At 44.4% G+C, this 12,803-nt stretch overlaps 1 protein-coding gene across 3 annotated transcripts in view; it reads left to right on the top strand.

The window, feature by feature from the left end:
* TMTC1 (transmembrane O-mannosyltransferase targeting cadherins 1) overlaps positions 1-12,296 on the top strand; it is a 179,519-nt gene extending 167,223 nt beyond the window's left edge. For all 3 annotated transcript variants that reach the window (XM_048829275.2, XM_048829284.2, XM_048829264.2), the window contains 6 exons: positions 2,044-2,179; positions 4,679-4,823; positions 5,459-5,596; positions 6,203-6,325; positions 7,330-7,407; positions 8,404-12,296. In XM_048829275.2, coding sequence (XP_048685232.2) covers positions 2,044-2,179; positions 4,679-4,823; positions 5,459-5,596; positions 6,203-6,325; positions 7,330-7,407; positions 8,404-8,544 — 761 coding nt within the window. In that variant the 3' untranslated portion in view covers positions 8,545-12,296. The remainder of the gene's footprint in view (positions 1-2,043; positions 2,180-4,678; positions 4,824-5,458; positions 5,597-6,202; positions 6,326-7,329; positions 7,408-8,403) is intronic.
* Positions 12,297-12,803: the final 507 nt, after the last annotated feature.

The following is a 12,803-nucleotide window of genomic DNA, read 5'->3' as shown; positions in this document are numbered from 1 at the left end:
AGATGCGCTAATTTGAATTCTCCTTCCCGGGCCAGCTAATTCAAATTAGAAGCACCACTGCCCTTAAGCTACAGCTTTTTGTGTGTAGATAGGGCTCAAGTTAGGGACAATACTAAAGTTAAAACTCATGTTATCTCTGCAGTGAAGAGAAGCCCTCAGTGGGCACACCGATAATGAGATGCACTCCTCCCTCCTGCGTAAGTGTGTACCTATTAAAGGTGCACCTAATATGTAGGCATTAGTTGGCCTTAAAGACTTAAGTTCTCTCATTAGCTGTGGGTTAAGTGCTTACTCCACTGTAAATATTAAGGCACTTCAAAGATGGAATCTTCTAAAGCATTCATTGTTCATCTGCTCATCAATGGGGGCAGTGTTAGGCCATCACTGAATATTCTACCCTGAAGGGTTATGTCCTCTGCTGGCTTTGAGGTATTTTAAGTGCTTATCATTCTCATTATGGATTTCTCTCTTGCTTTCCTTTAAAAATTCAAGGAAATAGAATAGAAAAAAGTGTTAATGTAATGTTCTATGTTGTACAGATAAGTATTCCCTACTTTTTTGTGATTAAGTTTAGGTTCTAGCCCTGTTGCACATGTGTACTGTTTTTTTCTGGCTAAAAATATAGTTTAATATATTGCTGTTTGCTGTGAAATGATTTGTCATAAAACATATGAAGGGACAGATCTTCAGCAGCTGCAAATAGACCGTTCCCGCTATGGTGATTTACACCAGCTGAGAAACTGGCCCAAGATATGCAACATCGCTGAGTTAACATCTACTGAAGTTTTCATATTTGCATTGCTGGGATGTTGGTGATTGCAACTATGCCTATGCTTATTTTGTAGTTAATATGCAGTGTGTATGTGCGTAAAGTATGGTGAGATCCTTCAGTATGAGAGGCTGTACATAAAATTATTATAAAGACAAATTCACTCCCAGGACTAGCAATCTGGCACCTTTCTTCAGCACAGAATGAACTTCAGCATTTTTTTAAAACGTGAGGTGCAGAAGAATGATTATAATTTTTCAAGTAACTTGCACAATATTTTGTTTTGTATTTGTGTCTGATCTGGTGGATTTCAGAATCGCATTTGTTATTTTGTGTGTAGATAGGTAAAATGCAGTGACACAGTGCCACCCAATGGTTCCTCTGAAGCATAGACATCTTGATTATATTCTACAAAACAAGCATTTTCTACCAATACATTCTAAACCCTGAAAATAACTACACGGCGTGGGGATTAGTGATCTGTTGGAGTCTGCCCCAGGTGCCTTTTGAGTCCTGAGTGCAAAGTCTGTGTGTGCCCACAGCCACCCAAAAGGGAATCAGTAGCCTGCCATTGTTGCAAACTGTGGAGTAGGTTATTATTTGTGTATGGCTGCTGGATTTTAATCTTTTTTTCCAAATATTAAAAATGCATGGTTGTCCCGTTTAGCCTTCACAACAGTAATTCTGAGTGGAAAGAAGTAATAACACTGTAGGGGTAGGATTGAAATACCCTTTCTCTAAGTTTTGACTATATTTATTGTCAAATTAGTTTTTAGTTACTATTTTTCTTATTCCAGATTACCTGGATTTGAGAGACGACTTCTCTCTGTTCCCATTCTGTGAGTCTAACTGTCCTTTCAACTACTGTTTGTAACCCAGTAGCCATTTGCTGCTCCCACTTTCTATCAGAAAAAAAATATTTCCCTCAGTAGCCACAATCATTTTAAAACTGGAGCTGTTTGTCCTGTCTACATTTTTTTTCAGCCTCTGTCCTTTACAGCTGGTTAAATTTGTGCCTAAAGTTAGGCTCCTAAATCTCATTTTCCCCTTACTCTTTTATTTGAATGGCAATTTTCCTTTGTGCGTCATTTCAAGAAGAGATGAGACCGGATTTCTCTCTCATGATGGTTCCCACCTTCCAAGTACACTGAACACTGATGAAAGGAGTATTTTGCAACTGATGATGATGATTCTAAAGAATCAGAAGCCTGATTTAGTGCTGAAACGTTTGAGACTTCCTTAAGGCACCAGCCTAACAGTCTTTTGCTTTGCAGGGGCTCCTGAGAGAGCAGTGTCCCACTACCAGCAGGCCATCTGGCTCAGCCCAAACCATTATGTGGCCATGGTGAACCTGGGCAGGCTCTACCGCTCTCTGGGGCAGAACAAAGAGGCTGAAGCTTGGTACAAACGGTAGGTAATAGAAATAGGATGAAACTTAATAGTGCAAAGCGGTTGTGCACTTAGGGACTAACAACAAGAATTTTCCCTCTAAGCTGGGGATGTATCAGTTGGAAGCAACAGAGGAGGAGAAAGGCCTAGGTGTACTGCGTGATCACAGGATTACTATGAGCTGCCAATGTGATGTGGCCATGAAAAAAAGGTTAGTGCAGTCCTAGGATGCATCAGGCGAGGTATTTCCAGTAGAGACAGGGAAGTGTTATTGACATAATACAAGGCACTGGGGAGACCTCCTCTGGAATACTGTGTGCAATTCTGGTCTCCCATGTTTACAAAAGATGAGTTCAAACTGGAGCAGGTGCAGAGAAGGGCTACTAGGATGATCTGAGGAATGGAGAACCCACCTTATGAGAGGAGACTTAAGGAGCTTGGCTTGTTTAGCCTAACCAAACAAAGGCTGAGGGGAGACCTGACTGCTCTCTATAAGTAAACATCAAAGGGGAAACATTAGGAAGGGAGAGGAGTTCTTTAAATTAAGGGCCATTGTTGGCATAGGATATAGATTGGTCATCAATAAGTTTAGGCTTAAAATTAGATGCAGGTTTTTAACCATCAGAGGAGTGAAATTCTAGAGCAACTTTCCAAGGGAAGCAGTGGGGGCAAAAAACCTAATTTGTTTTAAGACTGAGCTTGATAAGTTATTGGAGGGGATGGTATAATGAGGTTGCCTAAAATGGCATATGACTTACCCATGACAGCTATTAGCAAATGTCTCCAATGGGAGATGGAACACTAGAGTGGGAGGGCTGAGTTACTACAGATAATTCTTTCCCTGGTATCTGGTGGTGGGTTTCACCCACATGCTTAGGTTCTAACTGATCACCGTAATTAGGGTCAGGAAGGAATTTTCCCCAGATCAGACTGGCAGAGACCCTGCAGGGGTTTCACCTTCATCTGCAGCATGGGGCATGGGTCACTTTCTGGTTTGAACTAGAGTAAATGGTGGATTCTCTGTATCTTGAAGTCTTTAAATCAAGATTTGAGGTTGTCCGTAACTAAGCCAAAGGTTAGTTACCTAGTACAGGAGTGGCTGAGTGAGGTTCTGTGGCCTGTGATGTGCAGGAGGTTAGACTAGATGAATACAATGGCCCCTTCTGGCCTTAAAATCTATGGGTACATCTACACTGTGATAAAAGACCTGGAGCATGGCTGCAGCTGGCCCAAGTCAAGTGACTTGGGCTGCAGAGCTATAAAATTGCAGTGTAGATGTTTGAGATCAGGCTGGAGCCTGGGCTCTGAGACCCCATGAAGGGGGAGGGTCTCAGATCCTGGGCTCCAGCCCAAACCCTAACATCTACACTGCTACTGGTAGTCCCGCAGCCCAAAGCCCGCATGCCCGAGCCATCTGACCCCAGGCTCTGAGACTTGGTGCCAGGGGTATTTTATCACAGTGTAAATGTACCCTTTGAGTCCGTGATTCAGGACGGGAGGCTGACTCCTCACTTGTCCCCACCCACATCCAGTCTTTGTTACAAGACCTTACGAAGATTTGTTAGCATTTTAATCTTCCAGTGCAATGTTTCTTACTCACTCCGTCCGTCTGAGTGACACATGTTCACCATTGTTGCTGAGTCTGGCTGGTTTTTGAGGGTGCGCAGAGCACTGTGATTCAGTTGACGATCAGCCGGCCTGGACTGTTCAGTAAGTGCCTTGCTATGGTCCTCTTGAGCCCAGCCCCAGGACATCCTCTGCCACTTTCAGCTGCAGAGGTGTTCTGTTCATGAGCTCAGTGGTTTCTGGTTTGTTATCAGTAAACTGTTAATGCTGGTCACATGACACTAAAAGCATTCCAGGGAGGGACTGTCACGTCTGTATTCGAGTATGTAACTGCCAGGCAATCCTGAGCCAAGGCCTACACCTCCAAGAACCCACGCCTTCTTCAGGGCGTCTTCTGTTCTGCAATACAGCACTGCACTGTGTGCTGAACAAACAGCTTCTTTGGGATTTTCCTCCCAATGGGTAAGAGGGGATGGACTTTCCTTTGCCTCCTTGTTGGAACACCTCCCTTTTCTTACCTGCATTGCCACCCTCATCCCACAGCCAGTGGTTCTGGAACAATTTTTACAGTGTGGGTGCTGAAGGCGGAAACCATGTATTTGGGTTGATAAACACTACTTCAAGCCAGGGGCTCTGGCAGCACCCTTAGTTTCAGCACCACAGCTGCAGATTTCCATTCCCTTCGAACCTGTCCCTTCTGCTCCTTAGCAGGCCAGCTGGATTGCTGCTGGGGGCACTCCCTTCTCCCATCAGGGACTATGAATGCTGCCTCTACAGCTCTTCCCTTCTGGGCTGGCTTGGAGCAAAAGGTCAGAATGAGACCAACCCTTAGGCTCTGATCTGGCAGTGCAGAGCACTAACCTTTCCAAGGCAAATCCCACAGCAAATCCCACTCTTGTTTTACGCTCCAATCCCAGCATCACCTGAAGCCATTTCGTTCTTCCCAACATGTAGAGCGTTGAAAGTATCGCGGAAGGCAGAAATTCTGTCGCCACTGGGAGCTCTCTATTACAACACAGGGCGGTATGAAGAAGCTTTACAGGTTTACAGGGAAGCCGCAGCACTGCAGCCTTCAAACAAGGAGATTCGACTGGCACTGGTGAGTGTGTGATGAGAAAGTTGGTGACAGGGTTATGTTAGCATTTAGAAATATTATCCAAGGCGTGGGGGTTTGAGGGGGTTCAGCCTCAGCCTGGCACTCTTTCCACATGGATGATAATTACTGTGAGCTTTCCCTACAGCAGGCAACTGAGCAAGTCTTGGTTTTAATTTTGTCCTGAGGCAGGAAGGGGTCTTCCTCATCTGTGTCCAAGCCCAGAAAATTGCCCTCCCACTCTTTTGTCTTCTCACACCTTTAGGTCCCATATTGTAGCCACCACCCTTCTAGCTGAGGAGGACCAGAAGTGACTTGCTCCAGAGCCAGCCAGGCCTGCTTCTTGTTGACTTGAGGGCATATTATTGAGCAAAGCCCGGTCATTCCTTCTGTCCTCCAGGTGGTGCCGAACCATTGCCATTAACACTTCCACCTTCTGCCTTGCCAGAAAGCAGGATGCCAGGACTAGATGCTGGGTCCCGTGCTTAGCAGTGCATGATAGCTGGGCCCACTGTATTGACTCTGATCTTACCAGCCAAGCAGGCTAGCCTAAGTTTTCACAGCTCTTTTGACATCAGCGTGTGACGAAAGAGGAGTGTCATAAAAAGGGATGAAAACTCTTGTTTACTATTGATCTCTAGGCACAGGTTTTAGCAATGATGGGACAAACAAAGGAAGCTGAAAAAATGACTAACCATATTGTGACAGAAGAGGCCAAGTGTCTAGAATGCTACCGCCTTTTATCAGCCATCTACAGCAAGCAGGAGCATTACAGCAAGGTACAGTGAACTCCGTGTGCTGCTGTCCCATACACCCAATCAAAGGGCTTGGGATGAATTTTCATCTCTGTACAGCCAAAGGCTAGATCATATCCTGAGATGTGCATAGCAAGGGCATGTAGCCACATCAGTGACTGATACACTTTGTGCAGGTAAAGCTGGGTTGCTTTATCTGATGCTTCCATTCACCTAGGTCAGTGTTTCTCAAACATTTTGATACAAGGGGCCAGCTTGCTGCCTTCCTGAACTGTGTCAGGAAACTCTCAGGGACCAGCGCCAATCCACGGACTGGTTGTTGAGAAACACTGGTCTAGAAATAGGATTGAAGGCCAAGAGCTTGAGTTTTTTTTCAGAGGTGTTGAGTACTCAGCTTCTACTGACTCCAGCTGACGGGGACTGGTCAGCACCTTGGAAAATCAGGCTGTGAGCTACTAGAGTTTCAATTTCTGAATGTGGTAAGAGTCCTCAAGGTAAACAGAAATCTGGGGCGCAGGGTGATGATGCTGTGTACTGCTCAGTGGCTCATGTGCTCCAATACCATAGTGATGGGCACAGGAGAAGAACCTGGATAGAATAGAATATTGTGTCCTCTCTCTCTTTCTGCAGGCCCTTGAAGCTATAGATAAAGCTCTGCAGCTAAAACCAAAGGATCCAAAAGTCCTATCGGAGCTCTTTTTTACTAAAGGAAATCAGCTAAGAGAACAAAACCTTCTTGACAAGGCTTTTGAGGTATAGCAAGCAACCACTCTAAAGCACACGGCTGTGTTTATAGTTCAAGAACTGAGCTCACTAGCTGAAATTAACATTCAGCAGAGAGCATGCATGCTGCTTATTCACTTATATAGCTCATCTGGTCACCATATAGGACAGCTGGGATTATGGAAGGGTAGTATCAATTCCATAGTTAAAGTTACAACAGTGTTCTCTCCGCCTCCTTTCCTTTTTGAAATACTCCTACACAAAAAAAGTCTCCCTCCAATTTGGTAGATTACTTGTGAAGCCAAGGGATAGCTCTCTAGCTATTAGAGATCATAAATTTAAGTCCTGAATCATAAGGTTTAACACCCTGTCCAAATTCTCTGTTATAATTAATTAGAACTCTGAGTATACTTGTAATCCATATAAATGTCCAGACGCTCTTTGAATCCTCCTCAGTTATGATGTCCCAAAAATAGAAGTGATCATCAGAGTCCAGAGTTTTTTTTAATGATTTCCCTCCACCTTTGTAGAAGCAAAATAAGGGGGAAGCTACCTACGGTCCTTATTAAATCTGCACACAGGTATCTGTGTTGTAAGAAAGGCTGTAGCCATTCATATGTTAAAACCTTGCCAATGTTCTCTCCCTCCCTGCACACATACATGCTGATGTGGAGTTATGGAGATGCTTTTCTTATAAGGTAAATACCATGTGCAGAAGGTAGCTGTAAAGTGCAGAGCATCCCTGCAGGTCAGGATCAGCAGACGATAATGCACTATCCTGGAAGTTGCCTTGATTCCCTGCAGGACTCTGCAGACAAAGCAAATTCCCCCAGATAGGCCCTTTGGGGAAATGGTCGCTTCATTTGTCTCCACTTAAGACTCTGAAACAACGCACATTTTGTATGTAAGAAAAATCAAGAAAGAAAACAATCATATTTTAAAGAGATTGGTGGGGGGGAGTTATTTCACCCCTAATGTGGCTTTTAGTCAGGGACACAAGCATCTTAACCTGAAGACATTTCATATTTATTTAGAGCTATAAAGTGGCTGTGGAGCTGAACCCAGATCAAGCTCAGGCATGGATGAACATGGGAGGGATTGAGCATATCAAGGTAGGAAAGTCCCTTGCTTTTCTGCTGGCTGTCAAGCAAAGGGACTACTTCTGTTCTTCAGAATACATTGCTGGACTTGCCTTCAGGCAGCTAAGAAGTGCATGTTCAGTGTGTCTTTTTTTGTCCCCCCGCTGAGTTGGATCCAAAGAGGATGCGAGTCTGTTACAGCACCAGCTAGAGATACTGGCTCTAACTCAAGTTGTAGAGATTTGTGCCTTTAGCTCTGGAAAGCCCTAGTTCAGTCCCTGGTGTGTTGGTCAAAATGGCTGTCATCACACAGGTATCCAGTGGATCTTGGCATGACATGGTGGGGGAGGGCACCTGGATCGAGCACTAAATCAGAGGGGAAAATAGCAGCAATATGGAACCCTGAAGGGCTGTCTCCCTTCAGAGAAAGGTTGATCATTCAAGAAGTGGGTAGGAAAACATCGGAGGTGGAAAGGCTGGGAGCATAGTCCGTCTTTTGAAAGGGGTGCTCCTTCATTAGCAAAGCTGTGCTTAGCCCATAATCTACAATGTGTGTTTTTAAACTGTTGGATAAGTATTTCCAGTCTATGCAGTTGAGAATCAGCCCTTTAAATTCCACCTTACCTAATCCACTTGATGATAGTGTCTAATGCATAATACTGACACCAGTTGATGGAAATATCGTGACAAGACATGTGATTTCATACTTGTATGATTACTGTAGCATAATTATTCTGAATGTCCTAAAGATATTAGTTTAACTCATATTTTACATGTCTTCTACTTGGACATTATAGCATTGTTTAAATCTGCTTCTTGCCATGTCCCTATTCACCTAATTTAGGCACAGAGAGAGTCCTTCTGAAATACCAGTTGATCAATTTAATAGTGAGTGGAGTGTTGCTGTTTCAAAACATGTCATACACACTTTATAAATTGCTTTCTCCATCCATTATGGATCTTGCTGGTCTCAGGCAATGATGTTTCAATGTCAGAGAATATGAATGACACTTTTTCCCCCTTTTATAGGGAGATTACGTCAATGCACGTAGCTATTACGAGAAAGCTTTACAACTGGTTCCAAACAGTAAGCTGCTGAAGGAGAATCTGGCTAAACTGGATCGCTTAGAGAAACGATTGCAGGAAGTCCAGGAGAAAGATCAGACGTAGCTAGTGGAAGGACTGTTGTGCCCCTTGCAGAAGAAAGAGAAGTGGAAGCCCATTGGCAGAAGTGACACAGAAGGAGCTGTGATGTGACTCAGAATTAAGGAGGGCAAATTTGGGGTGCACATTTGTGTATCACCAAAGTTGCTAGAGACCCATCATTTCTATAGGGTATGCTGAAAAATGAGTGAAAACCCTCTTTTAATCAAGATTTATGTTTGGGTTGGATGCATATCACTGCCATTAGTGCTGTAAGTGGGAGATGCACCTTTGATGTCCTGGTCTCTCACTTCCCAAGCTGGGTGGGCTGTAGAGGCAAAGTTCTCATCCACTGTGGCAAGGGATGGAGCAGTGCCTCTTGTTAGTCAACACTCACCCATCTAGCCCGCTTAAGGAGTACTATTAATGGTCTCTAAAGAATGCCCCATAAGGTCCTCCTCAGCCAGGACAATGGTGACAATGATCAGCAGAGAGCATCAAAGGTCGTTACAGGGTCAAAGCTGAGAGAAATGGTGGCCATTTTTAGGTCTCCAACAATGACTTGAAAATGACCCCAAGGAAATGGAGAATGATGTCTGGACATGGCTGTCTCTGAAAGTGGTGATTCTATGACTAGGGCTGCTAGTCCTTTGAGGAAAAACCTCAGTTGAATGGTTTACTCTGAAGATAATAATTTTTGTAACTGTTCAGATTCATGATATCACAAAATTGTCAGAAATCACATGACTTTTTTTCACCCAATCAGAATTATAATTTCTATGAAAAATTGGAACTGTCCGATGGAAATATGGAATTCTTTAATGGCTCCACCTCCCTCTGTCCCCCACCCCGCCCCAAATCTATATTTTTAAATACTGAGTGGAAAGGCAAGTTTGCTTCAGAATATGGACATTTATTTTTGAGTGTTATTTATTTTTAACTTATAATAAAATGTTTAATATATTTTACTGTGTTTATAAGAGTTGGACAACATCCCTCACAACTGGCAATGTGGCTTGTGATTGTTGCTTTTATTGTATAAAGTTAGAAAATACGCACCAGAAGGTTGTGTTTGAATAATTCTCCCTGCTGATATTTCTAAAGCAATTGGATATAGGACCAAATTTTCATTCATTCATTACCATTGATTTGTAGGGTTGTACCAGTTCAGCTGAGATGAGCGTTTGATCTGTTGTCAATAGAGGTAGCTGAGAAGGTTAGCTGGGGCAGTGTAGTGATGTGAGCTCATCTCACAAGTTTATTGTTTTCATCTTAGCCCCCATCAGGAAACCATCATACAGTTTGTTTCAGCCTGATTGCCATAACTTTGCTGAAGAGAAGCGCAGGTCATGGAATTAATAGCGGATGGTTCAGGTGGGGACTAAAGTGCATTGATACAGCTCTTTCAGGGAAGGGGAAGCTGTCCTGGCCCCCCAGGATAGTAAAAATCTGGGGGGAAATTTCTCTCTCTCATCCCTCCCTTGCACCCGTGCATCCTTTATATAAAATACTCATTTGTCACTGAAGTTAAATAGGTGTTAACAAAATCAGACAAAACAGAGTTTTTCGAAGTGTGATTTTAAATCTCTTCCCCTTTCCATTGCTCAGTTTTCTGTCTCTTGACTCTTGTGATGTCATCATTTCACTAGTTCTGTTATCGTAGGCTTTGTCTGGACTAGCATTTGTCCTCCTGTAGTAATTGACTGTAAATGCTAATCTAGACACCAACATTTGCAGAGTATCAGGACATGGGGGCTCAGCCTTGGGCAAACCACAAAACTGTGCGCTCCAGAACAAACATTTGTGGAGCGCCTCAGTTATCAACATAATTAGCATTTATGATCAACTAGCTCCAATTATAACAAGGCCACCAGCTCTAGTCTAGACAAAGCATGAGCCCCAGGCTAGACAGGACCTGGATTTTTAATATAAAAGGAGGCAACATAAATGTATCTTCCCTCCCCAAAACAAACATATAAACAAAAAAAACCCACATGGAATCCCAAATCGTCATGCCTTCTTTACACATTAGAAGAAAATCAAACAAAGGTACAGTCTCAGTTATTGCCCCTTTACAGATTACCTTTAAAAATGAAATGATCCTTTACATTCCTAATTTCTCCAAATCAGGGTAACTGCCGACTTGATGGGGCTGAAAGACTGGATCTGGGTGTGAAAATTTGTCCCTTTCCACCATTGCATGTACATACAGAACAGAGAGCTGGGAGCACAACAGAATAGGTTAGGGTAAGAGAAAGCTGATTGGGGAAAGAGGCCCTCAAAAAAACCTTGTCTTGAAAATAGCCACAGGGTGGGTTTAGTAGTCAAGATTTTTGAGGTTGTTTAAGTGAGATACAGTTCCCCTAAAAAAATAATGTAACATCCAAATTTTACACTTATAACTTTTTTTTTTTTTTTACACATACGTGGGGCTCAAAGTATGGCTCTGATGCTGATATTATTCTCTTGGGATTAATTGTGGATAATTTCCACCACCCATTTCCCTTTTGGGGAAGCAATGATTCAAAAGCTATTCAGGGACTGGGGTAGAATTTATGGTACAAATTTAGGCCATTTGATCAAGAGGTTCCCAATATATATCCTTCCCCTGCATTATGAGCTTCTTTCAATTTTCATAGTACTCTAAAATCCACATGCATAATGAGATTATCTAAAATATTGGTACGCCACAACAGGGGCAGTGGTGCAAGTTTGGAGTAATTTGGTTCAGGCGTTCCTCAGATACTGTTCTCTCCCCCTGCCCGCCCCTCCCCCCCCGTAAGAAGAAGCTTTTAATATTCCAGTTGCTCTAAAACCGATGTTCATAGTGAGATTACCTTGAACAATGGTATTCCACAACTGAAACTGAGGTGGAGGGGAACTTCCATTGAGATGACTGGGTCATTTCACACCACCCAGAGCTATTGTGTTAGACTGTTAATCTCTTTGGAGCATCCTAATTCATCTGAGTATACCCCACTGAGCTGAATGGGCCATTCCACACATCAACAGTATGCCTGTACTGCAGAGGGCTTTGCAGAGCCCCTTCCTTTACACTAGCTCCCTGAAGTCGATACAAAGTCTGGGGCTCCCTGCTATTCCTCTTGCTGCCTCCAGCTGGTAGACAGCCCATCAGTTACCATCCTCCTTTCTTCCCATGGCCCTTCCAGCCCTACTGGGGGCATGGTGGGACCAGGAGGAGGGCAGAGCTGGTAGCTAAAGTGGCAGATCATTCCCCTCCCGCGGGTGGCCTCCAATCATACCCCCTCACTAACACCTCTTCCTCAAGAAACAAGGGAAATTAACTGCCCAAAAACGTGGTTAATACAGGCCTTGTTTATACTACAGCGCCTTTGCCAGTATAGCTATGCCAGCTAGACTCACCCCTGCTTAGTACCCTCTTCCATTCAAGAAGTGCGTTTCAGATTCTTACTGGCACTGCCAGTCCGACGTGCCTTCTCTGGCTTGTCAGATTGGGTTTACACCTGCTGGTGAACCACAGCACCACTCATTAGACTGCTTCCCAGGCTGATGAACCACCTGTGTTTCATTAATTTTATACCAGTGTAACTCCGCTGTTTTCATTGGGGTCGCTCCTGATTTACACTGCTACAAGTGAGGAGAGAATCAAGTGAGGCACTGACTCCAAGCACCCGTGGAAAAAAATAGTTGGGATGATCAGCATCCACCAACCACAGCCATTCAGCTGGGCTGCCATTCAGCTGTTCGGCAGCTGGCATGAGACCTTGAGGGAAGGGGCAGAGCAGGGACAGAAAGAGGTGGAGGGAGGGTGGGGCCTCGGGGGAGGAGGCAGAGTGGGGCGGGGCCTCGGGGCAGAGTGAGGGTGGAGCACCCACTGGGAAAAATGTCAGCGCCTATGTGGTATGGCATGCAAGGCTGCACCACCGGCCCCTGCAGGCGTGGTTAGCTTCAGTGTACTCACTGAAAAGATGCCACTTGGACTCAGTACTTACAGTTCCACCCGGGTGCTCGGCTGGTCGAAGGACCCCGGTTGGCAATGGCAGGTGTTCCCTTTGTTGCTCCCCCAGCCATCAGTGTCCCTAGTGTTGGATGCTTCAGACCTAGGCTGGGGAGCCCACCTTGATCCCCTCAGGACACGGGGCCTGTGGTCACAGGAAGAGCTCTCCCTGCATATGAATGTCAGGAAGCTCAGAGTGGTCTGCTTAACTTACCAAGTGTTTCTTCCCCAGATCACAGGCAAGGTAGTTCAAGTACTGACAGACAACACCACGGCCATGTTCTACATCAACAAGCAGGGAGGAGCA

The sequence above is a fragment of the Caretta caretta genome, chromosome 1 (genome assembly GCF_965140235.1).
Source record: "Caretta caretta isolate rCarCar2 chromosome 1, rCarCar1.hap1, whole genome shotgun sequence".
NCBI classification, from domain to species: Eukaryota; Metazoa; Chordata; order Testudines; family Cheloniidae; genus Caretta; species Caretta caretta.
Note: the sequence above shows the minus strand (reverse complement) of the source record. Positions and strands in the feature narration are given on the sequence as shown.